Below are 22,702 nucleotides of genomic sequence, written 5' to 3'. Positions count from 1 at the left end.
CCTACTTGGTTGGCTCTTGCTTCTCAGTATCCTTTGTTGGGTCCTCCTTACCCTCTTTCTTAGCATTTATCATTACCTGACACATTTTTGCATTTGCATGTTTTCTGTCTACCCCCACTAGAAATGTAAGCACCATGAGAGCAGAGACTTTACCTCTTCATTTATGTCTCCCATGCCTGGAACAGTGCCTGGCACATAGCAAGTACTCAGTTAATAGTTGCTGAATGAATGAATGAATGAGTAGAGGCTGAAATGTTTAAGCAAATGTTTAATGAAAGCCAGGAGAGACTATAAGGAAATAAACCGTATGACAAACATGTTTATTTGCTCATAACATTTGTTCATTCAACAAACATTCATCTACTACCCAGTATGGCTCCAGATCCTAGATACACTGGATCCATACAGATGTGGCCCTTGCCCTTTTGGAGAGTGGTTCCAGCTGTAGTCCCATATAGAGGTATCTATTCCAGAAGTCCAAACCTAAGAGATTGAAGACCAAAGAGAGAATAAGAATTCCAGCTTCCTTTGTATACACCTAAATTTACCCAGGTGATGAACAACTGGAATAACCTTCTCTTTCAAGAGCTTCAACTTGATTACTATTGAATATCAGAGCTCCATTATCTCATTATTTGGGCAAGTAAGTGAACTCACAAGAGAGTGATTTATAAGCTATGTCATTATTTACAGTGAGAAGTGCCACAGGTAAAAGAAGAGACCAGAAAAGTCACCCACAGGTCATTCAGACATATGAGCGATTACTCCCTACCAACCTCAATCGAAATACAGATTAAAGCAGAGAGGTCCAACTTTTTCAGGAGGCAACAAACACCCTAAAGCCCTGGGCCCTGTCTTTCATCTCAGCACCCTTCGGGTCTGAAACACAGCTGCCCCGCCTGATTTGACGGGAGGAACGAAGACACAAGGGCCCAGGAGCTCCGCCCCTCCTCACCTCCCCTGGGGAAAAAACAAAACAAAACAAAACAACCAAAAACAAACAAACAAACAAACAAACAAAAACAAAAAAAAGCCAAAAAAAAAAAAAAAAAAAAAAAACCACCCAATGAACCATAGAGATGCGGCTTCCTAGAGAGCCGGAGATTGGGGGGCGGGGAGCCACCGGAAGCTGCAGTATCCGCGGCTCGGCCATTATTCTGGGCCTTTAGCCTCGTCCAGTTCCTGTGTCATCTCCTAGTGGCCTGGCGCCGAGGCTGCGATACCCAGGGCTGGAGCCGCAGCGGGAGCCCCGGGTGAGAGGGGTGGGCTCGGGGGCGGGTGGGCGTGCGCCGAGGGCGGCCCGGGACGCTTGTTGGTACCGCACACCCCTCCTTGGCACTGACCCCCGGCACAGCCCCACCTCAGCTCCAGGTTGGGGTTCGACGGCGTGCCCTCGGCTTGGGCACGCAGCTGGGTTAGGGAAGGTATTGAGGTCAGCACGTCTGAGTTTGTGTGTGTGTGTGTATATACTGGTGTTTGAGTCTAGTAGGCTCTGTTGCCGTTTTGGGAACAGCTGCCTCTGTAGCCAGATTTCTCAGTTCAGGCCTTTCTGCTCTTCACCAATCTTCTCTGAGGCTGATACACAGAAACTTTTTGAGACTTTCCTAGACGAATGCCCCCCAGATTTCTGGGGATGGATTTTTTTTAAGGGATGGACCAGTTACCATCTTTTAATTTTGTAGTATAATAGTATTTAAAAAGCAAACTTAAACCACCCATACCACCATTACTTCAGAGAATGCATTTAACACTAAGACCATAAACTCAGAATAAATGCTGTCCTTTGCACAAAAAGAAAAAGTCATTGCCAACGTGTCAGTGGCAATGACAATGGTATAGTTATTGTTCTTCTCTTTTTGCAGCTTGCCAGAGTAAAGCTTTATCATGGACTAGTGTTTGGAAACAATTGTTTCGGTTTCATAACTCTCTTCTTAGATAGAATTATTTTGGACTTTTGGAATTAAAATCCCTGAGTTCAGAATTTGCTTCCACATCTTAACTAGCTGAGTGGCCTTGAATGAATCACTTAGCTCCTCAGAGCCTTCCTTAGTTCCCTTTCTTTTAATTAATTAATTAATTATTACAGGGTCTTGCTCTGTTACCTAGAGTGGAGTGCAGTGTCCTAATCATAGCTCACTGCAGCCTCAAACTCCTGAGCTCAAGGGGTCCCCCTGCTTCAGTCTCCTGAGTAGCTAGGACTGCAGGTGTGTGCTAGCATGCCTGGCTAATTCTTTTATTATTTTGTAGATACAGGGTTTCACTATGTTGCCCAGGCTGGTCTCCAATTCCTGGTCTCAAGCAGTTTCCCTCCTTGGCCTCCTAAAGTGCTGAGATTATAGATGTGAGACATCATACCAGGCCCTTTTTTGCTCTTTTTAATTTCTGCCTCGAAACCTTTTGTGAGAAGCAAGTAAAATGTATATTTAAAGATTTGTTATTTTTATCTGCAAAGAGTTCTGATAGTTTATTATAGAAAGTTATTTAAAATCCTTTTAAAAAATTCTTTTCAATCACCCCTGGATCCATTATCAAGAACTACCAAGTTTTTCTCACTTGTCTTATCCCTACTGCTACTTCCCTTACAACTTAATTATTTGTTTATGCTATTGCAAAAGCCTCACTGGCGTTCCTGATATCCAGTGCTCTCCCCCATCATTCCTCCCTTGTAAAGTAGTGACCCCAGTTAAGACTCCCTTCATGCATAGAGTGGGAAAGGCCTTTCTAGTTATGGCACAAAACTCAGAAGCCATAAAAGAAAACATTAATTGCATGGCAAAAACCACTATAAACAAAGTCACATGACATGACAAAAGTCACAGAGGCACTTGACAAACAGAAAAATTTGCAGCTCCCATTGTAAACAAGGGACTAATTTTCCTATGATAAAAAGTGTGTACAAACTAACAAGACCCAACACCTCAATAGAAACATGAACAACATATATGAATAGTTAATTGAAAAAATACATAAATGACTCAGTATACTCATTCACCCAAAATGCTAGTTAAAAATTTGGCAGACCAGCCTGAGCAAGAGCGAGACCCCATCTCTACTAAAAATAGAAAGAAATTATATGGACAGCTAAAAATATATATAGAAAAAATTAGCCGGGCATGGTGGTTGCATGCCTGTAGTCCCAGCTACTCGGGAGGCTGAGACAGGAGGATCGCTTGAGCTCAGGAATTTGAGGTTGCTGTGAGCTAGGCTGACGCCACGGCACTCACTCTAGCCTGGGCAACAAAGTGAGACTCTGTCTCAAAAAAAAAAAATAAATAAAAATAAAAATAAATAAATAAAAATTTGGCAGAGATCCCAAACTTTGACAGCTGTATTGGTGAGAGAGTGAGAAAATGAACACTCCTATACAGCTCTTGCTGATGGTCGCATAAATTGTAAGTTGGTACAATCCTAATGAGAGCTCATTGGCAGTATCAAAATTATAAATGCATATGCCTTTTGACCCGGCAATTCTGCTTTATGGAACTTTTCTTATATATGCCTACACACATGCAAACTGATGTATGCCCAGAGTTATCCATGATAATACTGTTGGTAATAAGAAAAGATTGAAAACTGCCCAAACATCCTATCAGTGCTGGAGTGAATAAGTTATGACACATCCATACAGTAATACCATGCATCTATAAAAACAGGGAGAGGGGCAATGTACTGACAGGAGAGGTCTCTAAGATACATTATTAACTGAGAAAAGGAAGATAAAGCACATTATTCATGGTTCTAGCATTTGTGGAAAAAAAAGGAATACAAAACATGCACACACTTGTATAGTATATATATATAGCTGGAAAGGTATATAAAGAAACTAATGGGGAGAGGGAAACTTTATACAGTATGCATTTTATAATTTTAAATTTTGAATCAAGTAAATATATTATCTATTTTTAAAAGTAACCACGGAAAATGTAAGGTAAAACCTGTTTAATGGTTGCTTATTACTTATAGGACATGATCACTTCCTTGTTCTGCTTCTTAGGAGCCTTCAGAATTTGACTTCGGTTTACCTCTCCCTGCTCTACTCCTACAATCTTGCCTCCACAGTTTACTCTGCTGCTCTGGTTTGCAAAGTGCATTTCTAACAGAGCTATTGTGCTGTCGCTCCCTCACTTTTGAAAACGTAGTTTCTTTCTTCTGGAATGGCTTTCTTGATATTCCAGTGGTCTTTTTGTTTTTCCTTTAAAGCCCAACCCAAAGTTACCTTTCATGAATCTTTTCTGTGCTTTTATGTTCTCCTATTAGTTGGACTTACACATTATATTGAAGTTATGTTTATATTTCTGCTTCCCCTTCTTTGTTATAAGCAAGCTCTTTAAGGGTCTGTGTGTTACATAAAAATTAATGAGGATGCTTTCATATGTCATTGATGATGATATAACCGTTATAATCTTAAAAGTTTAAAAATATTTGTACCCTTTGGCCCAACAGTTTTCCTTCTAGGAATTTATCCTGAAGAAGGAAGCAGAGAGGTAACCAAAAATTTGTTAGCAAGGGTAGTCATTGTGGCTGTATTTATAATAGGGGAAAATTAGAAATAATCTAAATATCTACCAACAGGGAACTACTTAAGTATGAATGGAACTCATACAGCTCTTAAAAATAATGAAGAATATTTATTATCTTGTTCACAACATAATATGTAAGAAAAGAAAGATGTAGGGCAGTACAGTTGCATCCAGTCTGTGACCCAAATTGGTGCATAGAAAAAGGTCTGGAAGGACATGGTCCAAAATAATGGAAGTGATTATTTTCTGGTTTTATGTATGTTTTCCAGTTTTGCAAATTTTTTGTTTTATAATCAGAAAAAATGTTATTTCTAACGAACAGATGAGTTCTAGAGAATAAGCCTAAGTTCTATATAATAAAAACTTACTCAAATTCATCCAAATATTTTGATTAACAGAATAAACAATTTTCAGAGAATTGAAAGTACACCAAAGATACACAGAACTCATATCAGCTTTTCTTTGTGAATTGAGGAGGTGTTGGGATTTTATCTCATATGTACCAGGATTAAGACCATGATTACATATTGACTCTGCTGAACATAGGAAAGAGTGCTGGTTACAGAAGGATAATAACATTTGAACTCATGTACCAGGTACTATTCAAAAACTTGAAATGTATTTACACATCAGGTTCTCACGACAACCCCATGACGTAGGAACTAGTGAGGTAACTTGTTCAAGGTTATACAAGAGTAGCCAGGGTAGGATGCCCATTGTTAGAGTGGTAAAGACTTTATTGTAATTAGATCATGTGAATAAAGACCAAAGGAATTTCATGTGTTTGGTTTCAGCAGTGGTCTGGGTTACATGAGTCTGTGTCACCAGAGCCTTAGGCAGGGGCCTTCTGTCAGAGAAAGCACTCTTTGGAACCTAGAACTATGCATTCTCAGAGTTTCTCTCTATTACTGGGAGTTACCTGGGGCTGGAAAGCTCAGTTATTTCTCTTTGTTAACTTTAACAATGATTTCTTGAGGTCTTGTAGATGGTATTCTCCAAACTCTCAAGAAGAAGTCAAGAATTAAGGAGACCTGGAGAGGAACCTTTCGTAAAAGACAATGACAAGAGAAAATTGGGCCCACAGCGCTCTGAGACAAGAGGGTCTTGTGAAAGGAAAGGATGATACCTGGAAATGGGGAACCAGCTTCCAAGGGAGCAGCTCCTCTGTTTGGGAGACCTCCCACCTGCACTTTAGACAGTTACGTTATCATGAGACATCTGGACCCCAGGAGGCTCTGAGCCGGCTCCGGGAGCTCTGTCGCCGGTGGCTGAGGCCAGAAGCACGCACCAAGGCGCAGATCCTGGAGCTGCTGGTGTTGGAGCAGTTTCTGAGCATCCTGCCTGGGGAGATTCGGACCTGGGTGCAGCTCCATCACCCTGGGAGTGGCGAGGAGGCTGTGGCCTTGGTAGAGGAGCTGCAGAAAGACCTCGATGGACCAGCACTAAAAGTGAGAAAGGTGGGAAGGGGTGGGGGGTGTTGGGATAGAGGGAAGGAAATAATTGAGGCTGGGCTGTAGGGTGATCCTGTTATTTTCAGTAATAATTAATAGCACACTAGTAACCCTAATACTAATTCAAGCAGATTCATGAGCTATTCAGAATATCTCTGCAGATAATTGGATTTATGATTGAAGTCTTTGATCCCAACTCAGAATCAGCATAAAAGCATTGACTTCATTTTATCCCCTAGGTGATTCTTGCTAATGCTGAGTTTGGTTCAAGAATCTGAAGAAGATAATGTTTATAAGTGTTTCCCTAAACAGAAACATATGTATTGTTTCTGTAAGTCTGTTTGGAATAGTGATGTAAGCCTGGAGTATAAAAGGCAGAAGCATAACAAGAATAAAGCTTTCCTGTCCAGGCGTGGTGACTCATGCCTGTAATCCTAGCACTCTGGGTGGCTGAGGCAGGAGGATTGCTTGAGGTCAGGTATTTGAGACCACCTCAGAAAGAGCAAGACCCCATCTATACCAAAAAAAATAGAAAAGATTATCCAGGTGTGGCGGTGCGCACCTGTAGTCCCAGCTACTGGGGAGGCTGACACAGGAGGTTCACTCGAGCCCAGGAGTTTGAAGTTGTGCTGAGCTGTGATGACACCACTGCACTCTACCTGGGGCAACAAAGTGAGACTCTGTCTCAAAAAAAAAAAAAAAGAATAAAGCGCTCAGATCTGGCAAGACCTCTCTTGTGGGCCCCTACCAGGCATTCTGCAAGTCAAAGGATTAGGTTGCAATAATTGTTTCTGAGAAGATTTACATCCTTAGCCATTAGATTGGGATCTTAATATAGCCGCCCGTGTGTGTGATTTTTTTTCTGTAAATCTATAGACTAATACAAACATTGCTTTGTAAGAAATGTGAATCATATCTTACACTTAGGAGTGGCATCAAGGATGGGCTTTGTTTGTTTTCATCATAAAAATGAAGAATTTTAGAGCCATATATTTCGTTACAAATTACTAATCTATCCGTTTCATTTGAAAGATAAGAAAACTGAGGCAGACATCTAGCTAGCCACAAAGCCAAGTGTCTGGGTGCCTACTCTAGTATTACTTGTATTGGAGCAGGAAGGGATAAGTAAAGGGGTAAATTAGTAGGAGGTAATAAGTAGAAGAGATGTGATGTAACCCAAGTCTGATCTAAAACTAGGTCTGAAGCTAAAATACATGCTCTTAATTACTGCTTGTTACTTCCCATTCCTTCCTTAATTCACACCCAGGTCTGGCTTCTGTTCCCACCGTTCTGTACAGTCTCCTATGGGAGAGGTCACCAGTGCCATGAGTGGGGCTAGAGGGCACCTCCATTGTTCTCAATGCAAAGGTTTACTGCTGTTTTGATGCTACATACTTGAGGTGGGTCTCTGTGATCACACAGTTCTAGATTGTGGGCAGAAAGAGGTCCATGGTGGTTAGGTGAGTCCATTTTCTGGAGGTACAAGAGGAGCCAGCTTATTTTGTTTTGCTTGTCTCCAGGTTCCAGTCCTTGTCAAGGATCAGGACATTTTCCAGAAGGAGATGAGCACTCTAGGAACAACACCTCCCACACCCGTTGGCTGCCACATAGCAGCTGAAATTTGCCCAAATCCTCTTACTGACCACGTGGTGTTCAACCTTCAGGATCCTCAACATGGTACTTACTCAGTGGCCTTGGCTTTGGACTTTTCCAGAACCTTTTTTGGTATCTCATTCCCCTACACCCAGGGAGCTGCTTCCTATATAGAAATCCCTTACAGTGCCAGTTTATTTTTGCTGTTCCTGCTGTTCTCTCTCTTGTCCTTTCCTGGATCCCTCTGACCCTGTATCCATTCTTATTGCTACTCTTTGTATTATTCCAGCTCTGCATGTGGGGGTCATTCAGAAATGGTATGTAGATCATTTTATAACCATCATTGCCTAGGCCTGCGAGTTCTGGATCTTTCTGAATTCCTGATTTGTAGGAGATGTTAGACTTGAGATGGTCAGCAAGAATAGCAGTAATCTCACGTACAGCTTTTTCCCCTTCCTCAGATTCTTCTGTCCCTGAAGCTTCTGCCCTTTCCCAGGAAGAGAACCCAAGAAATCAATTAATGGCACTTATGCTCCTAACAGCCCAGCCCCAGGTAAGGTTTGCATCCTCTTTCCTTCCTACCTGTGCTACCTAATTGTGGCTGAAGTGCCCTCTCTCATCCTGGTGCTTGAGTGTCCAGGCCCCATCTCTAAATCAAGGTCCATGCTGTTGGAAGACACACTTTGCATGTGGTTTCCTTATGTCTCCCTGGCGGCCATTGTGAACGTCATGGCCTCACAGCGTATCCCTTCCCCAGAAGTGAAAGGAAACTTTCAGTATAGGAGCTCCTGGGCATTGGTGATCTCAAACACATCTGTTATTTCAGGAGTTGGTGATGTTTGAGGAGGTATCAGTATGCTTCACTTCAGAGGAATGGGCTTGTCTGGGCCCAATTCAGAGGGCCTTGTACTGGGATGTGATGCTGGAGAATTATGGAAATGTGACCTCCCTAGGTAAGGACCCTTCTTCCTATAATTCTTACCTTTATTTCATCAGCCTTTATTTGTTTTCTGATTATAAAAGTAGTATATTCTTATTTTGGAAAAAACAGAATATTAGAAAGAAGGAAATAACTTCCTTAACCCCAGTATTTGCTGACAACTACTATCAACATTTTCATGTATTGCCTTTCTGATTTTTGTATGTGTTTGGGTTCTTTTTACTTTGTTCAAATATGTGTTTGTGTGTATATACAAGTTTATAGCTTGCCTTTCTCGTGTTCTCCTTATTCTCACATAATACACTCTTTGCAATTATCTATATTGACTATATGATTTATATCATAATTCAGTTAGGCATTTGCTTATTTTGGATAATTGCTGTAATAATCTATCCCTGCTCCTAAGGCCTTTTTTATTTTTATTTATTTATTTTTATTTTTTTTTTGAGACAGAGTGTCGCTTTGTTGCCCTGGCTAGAGTGAGTGCCATGGCGTCAGCCTAGCTCACAGCAACCTCAAACTCTTGGGCTTAAGTGATCCTACTGCCTCAGCCTCCGGAGTAGCTGGGACTACAGACATGCGCCACCATGCCCGGCTAATTTTTTCTATATATATTTTTAGTTGTCCATATAATTTCTTTCTATTTTTAGTAGAGACGGGGTCTCGCTCTTGCTCAGGCTGGTCTCGAACTCCTGACCTTGAGCGATCCACCCGCCTCGGCCTCCCAGAGTGCTAGGATTACAGGCGTGAGCCACCGCGCCCGGCCATAAGGCCTTTTTTAATTTCTTATTTTTAAAAAATACAATTACTAGGCTAAGTGTTTGAATTGCATTAAGGCTCTTGCTTCATATGGCCAAATTACTTTTCACAGTGATTCTTGTCCTGTGTGTTCTTATCAATGATGTATAAGAACACTCCTTTTGCTCAGCCCTCGTTTGTACTGAGTAATCCCATTCTTTTAAATTGTTGCTAATCTAATTTTTAGAAAGGTAAATCTATTCTAAAGTAGATTTCTTTGATTATAAAATAAGAATATTTATAAAAAGTTTTTGTTAGCCATTTGTGCTTCCAACAAACATTAAATACCTATGATGTGGTGCATCTGTGGAAATGATGTGAATCTGTCCTTAAATAGCTTGTCATGGATTCGGAGATGATCAAAGAAAGAATAAATATGCAAGGCAAAGTAAAATAATTGGTACAAGAGTGGCATAAGCCTGGTGTAATGGAAATGCAGAGGACAACGCAACCAGTTCCATTCCTGGGATTAGGAAAGGCCATCAAGGAGGTAGTGTTTGTGCTGCTGGAATGTGAAGGAAAGAGGAGGATTTTGTTTGGAGAAATCGACATTAAAAACTCAGAAAATCAGCCACATGACCTAATTTTGACCAAAATACAGATTTATAGTATCCATTTAAGTGGCTACATAGTATTCCATTGTCTGTATATCAGGTTTTCTGTTGATAGCTTTATGATTCTGAATGTTTCTATTCAGGGACATTACATACCACTATTCCATTTTTTTTTTCTGTACTGCCTTTGTGTGTTCTAGGCATGTTTTAAAATCACCTAGATCTTGCATATTTCTGGTAACATTTATTCTTTGGAATTGGAGTTTTCTGATATTTTCTAATTGACTGTTGTTTGCATATATGAAAATACTTATTTTTTTGATATGTTAATTTTGTACCCAGAAACCTTATTAATTATTTTATTATCTATAGTAATTTATACTGCATATTTTTGCACTTTCGAGATTATAACTTTTAGTATCTCAGCAGTGGCAATGGTGGGTCAAGCAGTCTAGATTTTATGCTTTGATACATATTACCAAACTGCTTCTACCAATGAGGTACCAATTAAACTCCCACAAAAAGAGTACAAGAGTGCCCATTTCCCCTGTCTGTGCTTATGATTTGGTCAGTGTTTTAATTAAATCTTTGCAACGTAGTTGAAGAATACTATCTTTTTTTTTCCCTTTTTTTTTTGAGACAGAGTCTCACTCTGTTGCCCAGGCTAGAGTGAGTGCCTTGGCGTTAGCCTAGCTCACAGCAACCTCAAACTCCTGGGCTCCAGCAATCCTCCTGTCTTAGCCTCCTGAGTAGCTGGGACTACAGGCATGCACCACCATGCCCGGCTAATTTTTTCTATATATATTTTTAGCTGTCCATATAATTTCTTTCTATTTTTAGTAGAGATGGGGTCTCGCTCTTGCTCAGGCTGCTCTCGAACTCCTGAGCTCAAACGATCCGCCCACCTCGGCCTCCCAGAGTGCTAGGATTACAGGCGTGAGCCAACGTGCCCGGCCCCATTTTTTTTTTGATTATCAATGTGGTTGAAATCTCACTGGAGTGATTTTACTCCCATTCTTATCCTTCCTGTGTGTTTTTTATATATTAGAACTGCTTACCCTGTGTAAAGTATCGCATATGTTTTTGCCATTTGTTTGCCTTTCAGTGTTATTTTTAGAAAATCTTTTATGTAGTAAAAGTTGGCAGTATTTTTCTTTATGGTCTTGATGATCTTTTTCTCCATAAAATTATTTTTTTAAAAACCCACCTATCAGGCATGGTGATTCTTACCTATAATCCCGGCATTTTGGGAGGTTGAGGCAGGAGGATCACTGAGGCCAGGAGCTCGAGACCAGCCTGGGCAACATAGCGAGACCTTGTTTTTACAAAAAATAAAAAAATTAGTCAGAGATGGTGGCGCATACCTGTAGTCTCAGCTACTTGGGGAGGCTGAGCCAGGAGGATCACTTAAGCCTGGAGTTGGAGCTGTGATCAGGCCACTGCACTCTAGCCTGGGCAATAGAGTAAGACCCTGTCTCATGAAAAAACAAAAACTCAGCTGTATTTTCTTAAGATGCTTTTATTGTTTCATTTTTTATTTTTTTAAATAATTAATTAATTTATTTTTGAGACAGAGTCTCACTCTGTTGCCCTGAGTCAAGTTCTGTGGCATCAACGTAGCTCACAGCAACTTCAAACTCCTGGGCTCAAGCAATCCTCCTACCTCTGCCTCCTGAGTAGCTGGGACTACAGGCGCGCACTCTGACACCCTGCTAATTTTTCTGTTTTTAGTGGGGATGGGCTCTCCCTCTTGATCAGGCTGGTCTCGAACTCCTGGCCTCAAGGGATCCTCCTGCCTCAGCCTCCCAGAGTGCTAGGATTACAGGTGTGAGCCACTGTGCCTGGCTTCATGTTTTATATTTAAGCTTTAATCCATCTTGATATTTATCTTGATATACAGAATGATATGGGATCTTTTTTTTTTTTTAATCCAGGTGGCTTTCAGTAGTTCCAATACTATTTGCTCTTTTCTAACAATTTTAAAATAGGCTTCATGATCAGTTGGCTAATGTTATGAAAAAGCACTTACCATGGATTCATACCTCATGCTGTACACTAAAATAAATTCCAAATGGGTCTAAGAGTTCAACTAAAAAAACAATAATAATAAAGTGGAATTGCTTGATTATTCTAGCTCTTTGAGGAAGGAGAAGTTTGAACCAACTTTAAGAAATAAAATATACTCTAATTCCATTGTTATTGGGGCTTTGGGCAAGCAGGTGCCCAGTTTTGTGTCCATTGATCTAGTAATTCTGATTCAAGGAGAATACCTTAAGGAAATGGTTCAAAAAGAGGAAAAATAAGTAATATGTCTAAAGATAGTCCCAGGTAACTATAATGGTTAAAAGTCAGGCACAAAAAAATTCCCCAAGATAAAGTACTAAGTGGACTATGGTGTTTTGATGTGGCGGTATATTATGATGCTATCAGATATTATGACAACTCTGTGTACTCAATTTCTGTGCATTAATAAGCTTTGGTAGAAAAGCAGACTCCCAGATAGCTTGCACACACTGCTCTAATACGTAAAAGATTTGTATATTTTTATTTAAGAGATTGGACTAGAATTTGAAGGAAAGTATTCAAGAAATACTGCATACTTCCCATGTCAGGTTTAGCCCCTGCCTTAAAGTACATTCCAGTTGGAGAGAGAGACATTTACACTGAAAATTATAATACAGTTTGGCAATTACTACCTATGATAATATTAATAAAAGTATGCACAAAGTGATGTGGGAGCCCATAGAAGCCTAGGGTGGTGGAAGGATTAGGAGAGTGGGGGGAGGAGGAGGTAGATGGTTCAGGAAAAGAGTTATAACAGTTTTACCAAAATATAATTCACATACCATAACATTCACAATTTAAAGTGTACAATTCAGTGGTTTTATATTCACAGAGTTGTACAACCATCACTATGATCAATTTTAGAACATTTCGTCACCCATGAAAGAAACCTTGAACCCTTCAGCAGTTCACCCTTATTTCACCCAAATCCTTCCTCCAACCTAGAGCTAGGCAACTGCTAATCTTTCTGTCTCTATAGGCTTGTGGATTCTGGACATTTCATACAAATGAAATCACACAATATGTGGTCTTTTGTGACTGGTTTCTTTTACTTAGCATAGTGTTTTTAAGATTCATCCATATTGTAGCAGGTATCAATATTTCATTCCTTATAATTGCTGAATAATATTCCATCAAATGGATATATTTATATTTTGTTCCAATCATCAATTGATGGGCATTTAGGTTACTTCCACTTTTGGGCTATTATGAATAATGCTACTATGAACATTTGTTTATAATTTTTTGTGTGGATATATGTTTTCATTTTTCTTGGATATATACCTAAGAGTGGAATTGCAGGGTCATATGGTAACTCTGTGTTTAATTGTTTGAGGAACTGACAGATGGTTTTCCAAAGTGGCTTCACCATTTTACACTCCTTACCAGCAACATATAAGGGTTCTGATTTCTCCACATCCTAACATTTGTTATTATCTGTCTTTGATTATAGCTGTCCTCATGGGTGTGAAATGATATTTCATTGTTTTTGACTTTCATATCCCTTTCAGCTAATGATGTTGGGCAACTTTTTATGTTCTTATGGGTTATTTGTATGTCTTTGGAGAAATTTGTCTATTCAGATATTTTGCCTATATTTTAATTGGGTTATTTATCTTTTTATTACTGAGTTGTAGTGGTTCTTTATTCTAGATACTAGTCCCTTAACAGATTTATGACTTGCAAATATTTTCTTCCATTGTGTGGATTGTCTTTTCACATTCTCAGTGGTATCCTTTGAGGACACAAGCCATTAATTTTGATTGATTCCAGTTTATTTTTTCTTTTGTTGCTGTGCTTTTGGTGTCTTACCTAAGAAACCATTGCTAATCCAAGGTCATGAAGATTTATGTCTATATTTTCTTCTAAATGTTAGCTCTTACATTTAATTAGGTCTTTGATCCATTTTGAATTAGTTTTTATATATGATATGAAGTTAGGATCCACCTTTATTCTTTGCATGTGGGCTATGCGGTTATCCCAGTGCCATTTATTGAAAAAACTATGCTTTCCCCATTGAGTTGTTTTGGCACCCTTTTGAAACCCAATTGATCATACATGTGAGGGTTTATTTCTGGACTCTCAATTCTAGTCCTTTGATCTATATGTTTATCCTTATGTCAGTACCACCCTGTCTTGTTACTATAGCTTCACAGTACATTTTGAAATCAGGAAGTGTTAGTCTTCCACCTATGTTCTTTTCCAAGATTGTTTTAGCTATTCTAGGTCTCTTGAGTTTCCACATCAATTTTAGTATCTGCTGCTCAGTTTCTGTGAAAAAGCTAGCTGGGATTTTGATAAGGATTGCAATAAATCTGTAAATCAATTTGGGAGTATTACCACTTAACAATATTAAGTCTTCTAATGTATGAACATGAGGTTTCTGTCCATTTATTTAGGTCTTTTATTTCTTTCAACAATATTTTACGGTTTTCTAAGTTTTACATTTCTTGAGACTAATTTCCTTTGTGGATTATTTAATGTTTAGTGTATAAACATACCACTGAGATACATATATATATATATATATATATATTTTTATATATATTTATATTTATTCCCACCCTCCCCCACAAAGAGTTGAGGTCTCGCTATGTTTCCTGGGCTGGCCTCGAGCTCCTGGGCTTAAGCAATCCTCTCGCCTCAGCCTCCCAAGTAGCTGGAACTTCAGGTGCATGCCACCAGACCATGTTGATTTTTAGTGGATTCCTTAGGATTTTCTGTATACTAGATCTTGTCATCTACAAATACAGTTTTACTTCTTCCTTTCCAATCTGGGTGCTTTTTATTTCTTTCTCTTGCTTACTTGCTCTGGCTCGAACTGCCGGTACATATTACTAAAAGTGTCAAGAGCAGACAGCTTTTTCTTGTTCTTGTTCTTAGAGGGAACACATTCAATCTTTCACCATTAAATATGAGTTTTTTATAAGTGTCCTTTATCAGGTTAAGGAAATTCTCTTCTGTTCCTACCTTGTTGAGTATTTTTATCATGATGGAGTATTGCATTTTTGCTAAGTGCTTTTTCTGCGTCTATTGTGATGATCATGTGGTTTTTGTTATTCATTCTGTTGATATGTTATATTACATTAATTGTTTTCCCAATGTTATACCAACATTGCTTTCCTCTGCTAAATCTCACTTGATCCTGGCTTATAATTCTTTTTGTGTGTTGCTAGATTCAGTTAGCTAGTGTTTTGTTGAAGATTTTTACATCAGTATTCATAATATATACTGGTTTGTGGTTTTCTTTTTTTGTGATGGTTTTGTTTGGTTTTCCTATCAGGGTAACACTGACCTCGTAGGGTGAGTTGGGAAATGTTTCCACTTAGTTTATTGGAAGAATTTGTGAAGAAATGGTATTCTTTTAATGTTTGGTAGACTTCACCAGTGAAGCAATCTGGGCCTGGGTTTTTTTTTGTGTAGGTAATTTTCTTAAATTACTGATTCAGTTTCTTTACTTGTTAGGTCTATAGGTCTATTCAGATTTTCTATTTCTTCCTGAGTCAGTTTTAGAAGTTTGAAGCTTTCAAGGAATTTGCCCATTTCATCTGAGTTGTCTAATTTATTGGCAAGAATCATTCATAGTAGTTCCTTTAATCCTTTTTATTTCTTTAGGATCAGTGATAATGTCCAGAGGTAGTAACTTTAGAGCTTAGGTTTTAAGGGTGTAGGTACAGGGTGTGTAGTGAGTTGGGAAGAGAAAGAGCGATTCAGGAAGAGAAAAGGACATGGGCAGTGATAGAGAAGCAAGAGAAAACATGACATGATTGGGAAGCTGCATGTAGTTCACCATGGCTGGAGTCTAGAGGCACAAGCAATACTGACAAGAGTTGATATCAGAAAAACAGGCAGATGATGGGTGAAGACATCTCTTTGACTGTGCTGGTCATTTGTGATTTATCCTGTAGGCAATGAAGAATTATGTCTTTTGAGCAGGTGAGTGACTTGATCAAATTTACCTATTGGAAAGTTCATTGACAATGGAGTACACATAGATGGGGTAGTTAAGGGGCAAGAGGAATTGGAGGTTGGGAAGCCTGGTCTGTTTCTTGTAGACTTCATGAAAGATTGCAGAAAGTAACCAGCTCCCTCTATCATTCTGACATTTTTTTGTCAAGTCCCCTAAAGGTCAGTGGGCTCATAGGTAGTCTGATTCTTACACTAAAACATCAGATAGTTTAACCAGCTAATTAGCTACTTATGCAAGACTTGCTAATTTCTTAACCTTTTTCTGCCTTAATTTAATCATTTATAACACTTCCTTAAAGCTTGCTTCATTATGTAAAGAAAGAGAGTCCCCCTCTCCACCAGCATTCTGCTTGACTTATGAAACTACTCCTTGATATAATCACTGTGGAAAGGAAACTGAAGTACCAATATTGGATAGGCTAAGACACATACCCGTTCCTACAGCCAGGTGGTTGGGTAGTGTGACTGCCAGTCCTGCCTGAGTCCCAGAGAGAGGGGCAGTTGAGATGAGATATGAGGGCCTGACCTAAGAATGTCTGTAGTTCATCCATTAATATTTTTTGGATGTTTTCCCTCCTTACCCTCTCATAAACTTAAAGAAGTTTATAATGAAATAAAATAGTTATACTCGTTTCTTATGTCTTTTAGGTAGATGGAAAGTGTTGTTATATTCAAGGAAAAGATAATGTTACTATTATTCACATAACCTTACTTATTAGACAATTTCGGGAACTGGCTCATAATTTTTCTCACACTTGGATAGTTTGAAAGTTAACATTATTATAAAAATTGTTTTACATGTTTAAATATTTGAGAGTGTTAAAGTAGAAAGGGACCTTGGAGATTAGTTCAGCCTCATCATTTTATAGATGTTTTCATATTTTTTATTTTGTCTCCATATTTTTTCCTTTTCATTCTATATTTCTTCTCTTATCTTTTATGTGTAAATAAGGGAGTCCAATACAGTCCTGATGTATTTGTGAATTGAATTTTAAAATTTCTATTAATCTAAAAATGAATAGGAAGTGTTATATATGAATTGTAAGAATTATGTTGCTTTTTAATGGATTTTCTTTCTGTAGCTTGTTTTCAACTAATTAAAAAGTATTCATGCACTTTTCAAAAATTAAAAATTGCCTTTCATAGTCCTTAGGTATATTTTCCTCCCTCTAAAGTTCCCATCTTCCTAACATGAAGAAAATAAAAAGAATTCTTTCTAAGCCAAGTGGATCTGGCTGTTCTATCCAACTTCCTGAACCTCAGATCTGAACCACCTACATAAGATCTCATGTTCTCTCTCTGGTTCTTCCTTGCATCTATTTTCTCAGCATCATTTGTATTTTTGCATCTGCTTCCTGAAGATGAAGAGCTTAGAAATATCTCAGAGTGAGTTGTATGTTAATCCATTTACAACATCTTCTCAGTATAACATTCTGCTTTGTATCTTTGTTTAATGAGAAGTTTCTCCTTTCTGTATGTACATAAAAGTATACCCTTCTAGGATATTTTAAAGTCATTTGAAGATCCTGTTCTCACAAACAGAGGGACATGGTAACATTTGCATTTTTAATTCCTTTTACCAGAATGGGAGACCATGACCGAGAATGAGGAGGTGACATCAAAGCCAAGTATTTCTCAAAGAGTAGACTCTCAGAAAGGAACATCAAAAAGACTTCAAGGAGGTGTTCCCCAGGTCCTTGATTTGGAGGAAGAGTATGAATGGCAAGTTTTGTCAAGTCAGTGGGAAAATGAAACAGGGGAAAGGACAGACACAGTGAAGAAAGGTTCCCTTTGTGAACGAAACAAGAAGAAAAGGACTCCACCAGAAAAACGAGGCCAAAAGTGGAAGGAATTTGGAGAAAGCTTGACTTTAGGTTCAGCTATTTCTGAAAGTTTAGTAGGTACTGAAGGAAAGAAGTTTTTTAAATGTGATATATGTTGTAAACATTTCAATAAAATCTCCCATCTTATAAACCATCGGAGAATCCACACTGGTGAGAAACCTTATAAATGTAAGGAGTGTGGAAAAGGCTTTATTCAGCGCTCAAGCCTTCTCATGCATTTACGGAACCATTCTGGGGAGAAACCTTACAAATGTAATGAGTGTGGAAAAGCGTTTTCTCAAAGTGCTTACCTTCTAAACCATCAGAGAATCCACACTGGAGAAAAACCTTACAAATGTAAGGAGTGTGGAAAGGGCTTCTATAGACACTCAGGCCTTATTATACATCTAAGGCGCCATTCAGGGGAGAGACCTTATAAATGTAATGAGTGTGGGAAAGTTTTCTCTCAGAATGCTTACCTCATTGACCATCAAAGGCTCCACAAAGGGGAAGAACCTTATAAATGTAATAAGTGTCAGAAAGCTTTCATTCTGAAGAAGAGCCTCATTCTGCACCAGAGAATCCACTCTGGGGAGAAACCCTATAAATGTGATGAATGTGGAAAAACTTTTGCTCAGACCACTTACCTTGTTGACCATCAGCGACTCCACAGCTCAGAGAACCCTTACAAGTGTAAAGAATGTGGAAAAGTTTTTATTCGAAGTAAAAGCCTCCTTTTACACCAGAGAGTCCACACAGAAAAGAAAACCTTTGGTTGCAAAAAATGTGGAAAGATTTTCAGTTCTAAGTCAAACCTCATTGATCATAAGAGGATGCACAGCAGAGAGAAACCTTATAAATGCACTGAATGTGGGAAAGCCTTCACTCAGAGTGCTTACCTTTTTGACCACCAGAGACTCCACAATGGGGAGAAACCCTATGAATGTAATGAATGTGGGAAAGTTTTTATTCTGAAGAAGAGCCTCATTTTACATCAAAGGTTCCATACTGGAGAGAATCTCTATGAATGTAAAGATTGTGGCAAGGTCTTTGGCTCTAACAGAAACCTCATTGATCATGAGAGACTCCACAATGGGGAGAAGCCATATGAATGTCGAGAGTGTGGGAAAACCTTTATCATGAGCAAAAGTTTCATGGTTCATCAGAAACTCCATACACAAGAAAAAGCCTACAAATGTGAGGATTGTGGGAAGGCTTTCAGTTACAATTCAAGCCTGCTTGTACATCGGAGAATCCACACTGGAGAAAAGCCTTTTGAATGTAGTGAGTGTGGAAGAGCTTTCAGTTCAAACAGAAACCTTATTGAACATAAGAGAATCCACAGTGGTGAGAAACCATACGAGTGTAATGAGTGTGGCAAATGCTTCATTCTGAAGAAAAGCCTCATTGGACATCAGAGGATTCACACAAGGGAAAAATCTTATAAATGCAATGACTGTGGGAAAGTCTTTAGTTACCGCTCAAACCTTATTGCCCACCAGAGAATCCACACTGGCGAGAAGCCCTATGCATGTAATGAGTGTGGGAAAGGCTTTACTTACAACAGAAACCTTATTGAACATCAAAGAATTCACAGTGGGGAAAAAACCTATGAATGTCATATATGTAGAAAAGTCCTTACCTCTAGTAGAAACCTTATGGTACATCAAAGAATCCATACTGGAGAGAAACCTTATAAATGTAATGAGTGTGGAAAAGACTTTAGTCAGAATAAAAACCTTGTTGTACATCAGAGAATGCACACTGGGGAAAAACCTTATGAGTGTGAGAAGTGTAGGAAATCCTTTACTTCTAAGAGGAATTTAGTTGGCCACCAGAGAATCCACACAGGAGAGAAACCTTATGGGTGTAATGATTGTACTAAAGTTTTTAGGCAAAGAAAAAACCTTACTGTACATCAGAAAATTCATACAGATGAAAAACCTTGTGAATGTGATGAGTCTGAAAAGGAATGCTCTCAGACTTCAAACATTTCATCTGCAACAAAAAATCCGTACTGTGGAGGAATTTTCTTGGCTACAAAATACCAGTAAATCCAAGATAGAGAGCCAGAAAATCTAGTGTCATATGTAAAATGGAGTAGCATTCCTGCCTATTTAAGTAACTGCTGCAGGAATGATAAATAGTTCTTCTAAGGAAAAAAAAAAACCTAAGATCAACCCTTTTATAGACAAGTGAGTTGCATATGTTTAATAGAAGAAAGTTAATCTAGACTTTTAAGTCTACAAAAACATAGTTCAAATCTAATAATGTAGTTATAAATGATAGCAAAAGTCTTTGTATTAAAAAGTGGATGTTTCTGAAAATATGTATGATGTACATTTTAAATATAGCATCACTGCTACAGAAGGTCTATGTAGACAGCATGATCCAGAATGTCAGATGTGGAATTGGTGGACAGTAGTCTGCTGTTTGAAGGCAACCTAAGAAGAGCACTGGATTTGGAATCAGAAGACCTAGGTTTGTGTTTGGCTCTTTCCCTTACTAGCTATATGATTTTATTAAGTCAGTCTCTAAGCCTCCGTTTCTCTGTCAGTCAAATGTTGACAGAATGCCTACCTCACAGGGTTGTTGTGAGGGTTAAGTGAAAGGATATTTGTGAAAGAACTTTGTGAAATCAGTTGTCAATAAAGTTGGATAAAAGAGGTATAGTCACAATCTGAACATGACATAATGTAAGTGTGTTCATTAAGTCAGTATTAGAATGAAGGGGATTTCATGAATCTCAAAAATATTCATTTTTATAAAAGGAAGTATAGTGAATAACAAACTTTGGAATTTAGTGCTTTAAGAAGAATTTTTTAAAATTCACCTTTAAAATGTCTAAGGGAGTTAATATCATAGCTGATATACCTAGCTTGTGTTTATGGAAAAATATTACAGCCAGCCATTACAGTGATGCCAAGGAAAACAATTTATTTTCCAACTTTTGAATCTGAAACTTAACAGATGTAGAGTGTCAAAATGGAAGGACAGTCCTGTGTTGCTTTCTTTGTTCATAGGGAAAAATCCTTAACCCCAACAGCTGAGGTGATGATCCTTACCACAGTCATTCTTGTATTGTATTGTATTGTATTTTAAATTGATGCATAGTAGATGTACATACTTAAGGGTATGTATGATCATTCTCAGTTCTGATCAGCATTTCATCATTGCTGTTATGTGATAGCTTATAATTCATGAAACAACATTCTGTCCCAGCACTTAATGTACTACATAAAATTTTCAGCCTGAGCCAAGCCCTTCAAGTTCTGATTAAGCCAATGTAGAATCCACTTCTGGGCAGTCAGTGCCCATTGTCCCTGTGAACCAACCATTCATTCAGCCTGTGACCGTTTGTATATTTATAGGTTTAATTCAGCCTGTATTGAGCTGATAATTTTTTGGACTATAAATACCTGAATATCAGGATTGTGTTTTCTAATGCTAGTAATGTCAAAGTGGTGTGTTGATTATAATAAATGTTATATTAATTCCTAGTTCTTTATTAGAATGAAAGGTACCTAAGAATGAAAATTGAAAAGGGACCAAGGTTTAGTCTTAAGACCTGGATATGAGTTAGGTTCTGCCACTTGCCTTCACTTCTTGGAGCCTTGATTGCCTCATCTGTTAAACAGGAGGAAGAATATCTACCTCACAAAGTTATGAGGTAATGGATATGAAAATGCTTCATATCCGTGCTGTAGAAGAATCACCCCAGATTGTATAATAATTACAAAGGGACGTATGTACTTTAACAATGGAGAAAGCTCCATCTTTTGCCTCTTAACCAAGTAACAAAATGCTAAGACTAAGACAGCCCACATAATGTGCCTCCTTGTGTGATGTAATAAGCCAAAAATTGTTCAACCTGAATTTAATCAACCTTCTCAGATTTAATTGCCAGTTTACAGGAAATACAGGAGACAGACGAACAAAATAAAAGACACCATGAGAAACAGACAAATCTAGAACATGGAATATCATATAATAAAACACCCCTGGATTCTTCAAAATGTCATTATGATGGAGAAGAGAGGGGAGTGATAATTGTTGAAGCTGGATGAGTGTACTGGGAGTTTATTAGTGTTCTCTGCTTTTGTGTATGTATGAAAATTTTCATAATGAAAGGTATAAAATGTGGATGAGGGGCGTTGTTTTGAAAAGATACTAAAAAGCCATTGGATAGTAGGAACCAGAAACAGACTCACACGAATGCCCAGTTGATTTTTGGCAGGTGCAAAACCAATTCAATGGAGGAGGGATAGCCTTTTCAACAAATATGGCTGGAGCAATTGTATATCCATTGGCAAAACAAACAAAAAACAACTTCAGGACCTAGGACTAAGGGAAGAAGTCTTAGATGACATCAAAAGCATGCTCCATAAAAGGAAAAAAATGTTGAATTGGACCGCATCAAAATTAATTTGCTCTGCTCTTACCCTTTTATGAGAATGAAAAGACATTACAGACTGGAAGAAAATATTTGCAAAGCATATATCCAACAAAGGATTTGTATCTAGACTGCAGAAAGAACTCTCAAAACTTAACAGTTAAGAAATCAGTTAGAAAATGAGCAAAAGGCCGGGCGCGGTGGCTCACGCCTGTAATCCTAGCACTCTGGGAGGCCGAGGTGGACGGATCGTTTGAGCTCAGGAGTTCGAGACCAGGCTGAGCAAGAGCGAGACCCCACCTCTACTAAAAATAGAAAGAAATTATATGGACAGCTAAAAATATATATAGAAAAAATTAGCCGGGCATGGTGGCGCATGCCTGTAGTCCCAGCTACTCGGGAGGCTGAGGCAGTAGGATCGCTTAAGCCCAGGAGTCTGAGGTTGCTGTGAGCTAAGCTGACGCCACGGCACTCACTCTAGCCTGGGCAACAGAGTGAGACTCTGTCTCAAAAAAAAAAAAAAAAAGAAAATGAGCAAAAGACATGAACAGACATTTACCGAAGTATAGATGGCAAATAAGCAAATGAAAAGATGTT

General features: G+C 38.6%; 1 protein-coding gene across 1 annotated transcript; it reads left to right on the top strand.

Annotated features, from left to right (window-relative positions):
- The first annotated feature begins 1,174 nt into the window (after positions 1 to 1,174).
- ZNF197 (zinc finger protein 197) lies at positions 1,175 to 19,819 on the top strand. Its single transcript, XM_069473536.1, has 6 exons — positions 1,175 to 1,253; positions 5,506 to 5,968; positions 7,492 to 7,648; positions 8,026 to 8,117; positions 8,391 to 8,517; positions 17,473 to 19,819. Exons 2-6 carry the CDS (start codon positions 5,579 to 5,581, stop codon positions 19,764 to 19,766), a joined length of 3,060 nt encoding a protein of 1,019 aa, XP_069329637.1. The 5' UTR covers positions 1,175 to 1,253; positions 5,506 to 5,578; the 3' UTR covers positions 19,767 to 19,819.
- The last annotated feature ends 2,883 nt before the right edge of the window (positions 19,820 to 22,702 follow it).

The sequence above is a fragment of the Eulemur rufifrons genome, chromosome 7, assembly GCF_041146395.1.
Source record: "Eulemur rufifrons isolate Redbay chromosome 7, OSU_ERuf_1, whole genome shotgun sequence".
In the NCBI taxonomy this organism is placed as follows: domain Eukaryota; kingdom Metazoa; phylum Chordata; class Mammalia; order Primates; family Lemuridae; genus Eulemur; species Eulemur rufifrons.
This window is presented reverse-complemented; position numbering and strand designations above follow the sequence as displayed.

Bases quoted from the DNA above. Each gene is read 5' to 3' on its own strand.
- ZNF197 (XM_069473536.1), top strand. From the start codon at position 5,579: ATGACAAGAGAAAATTGGGCCCACAGCGCTCTGAGACAAGAGGGTCTT. The intron at 5,969-7,491 runs GTGAGAAAGGTG...GCTTGTCTCCAG, and splicing joins TCGATGGACCAGCACTAAAA to GTTCCAGTCCTTGTCAAGGA. The intron at 7,649-8,025 runs GTACTTACTCAG...CCCCTTCCTCAG, and splicing joins CCTTCAGGATCCTCAACATG to ATTCTTCTGTCCCTGAAGCT.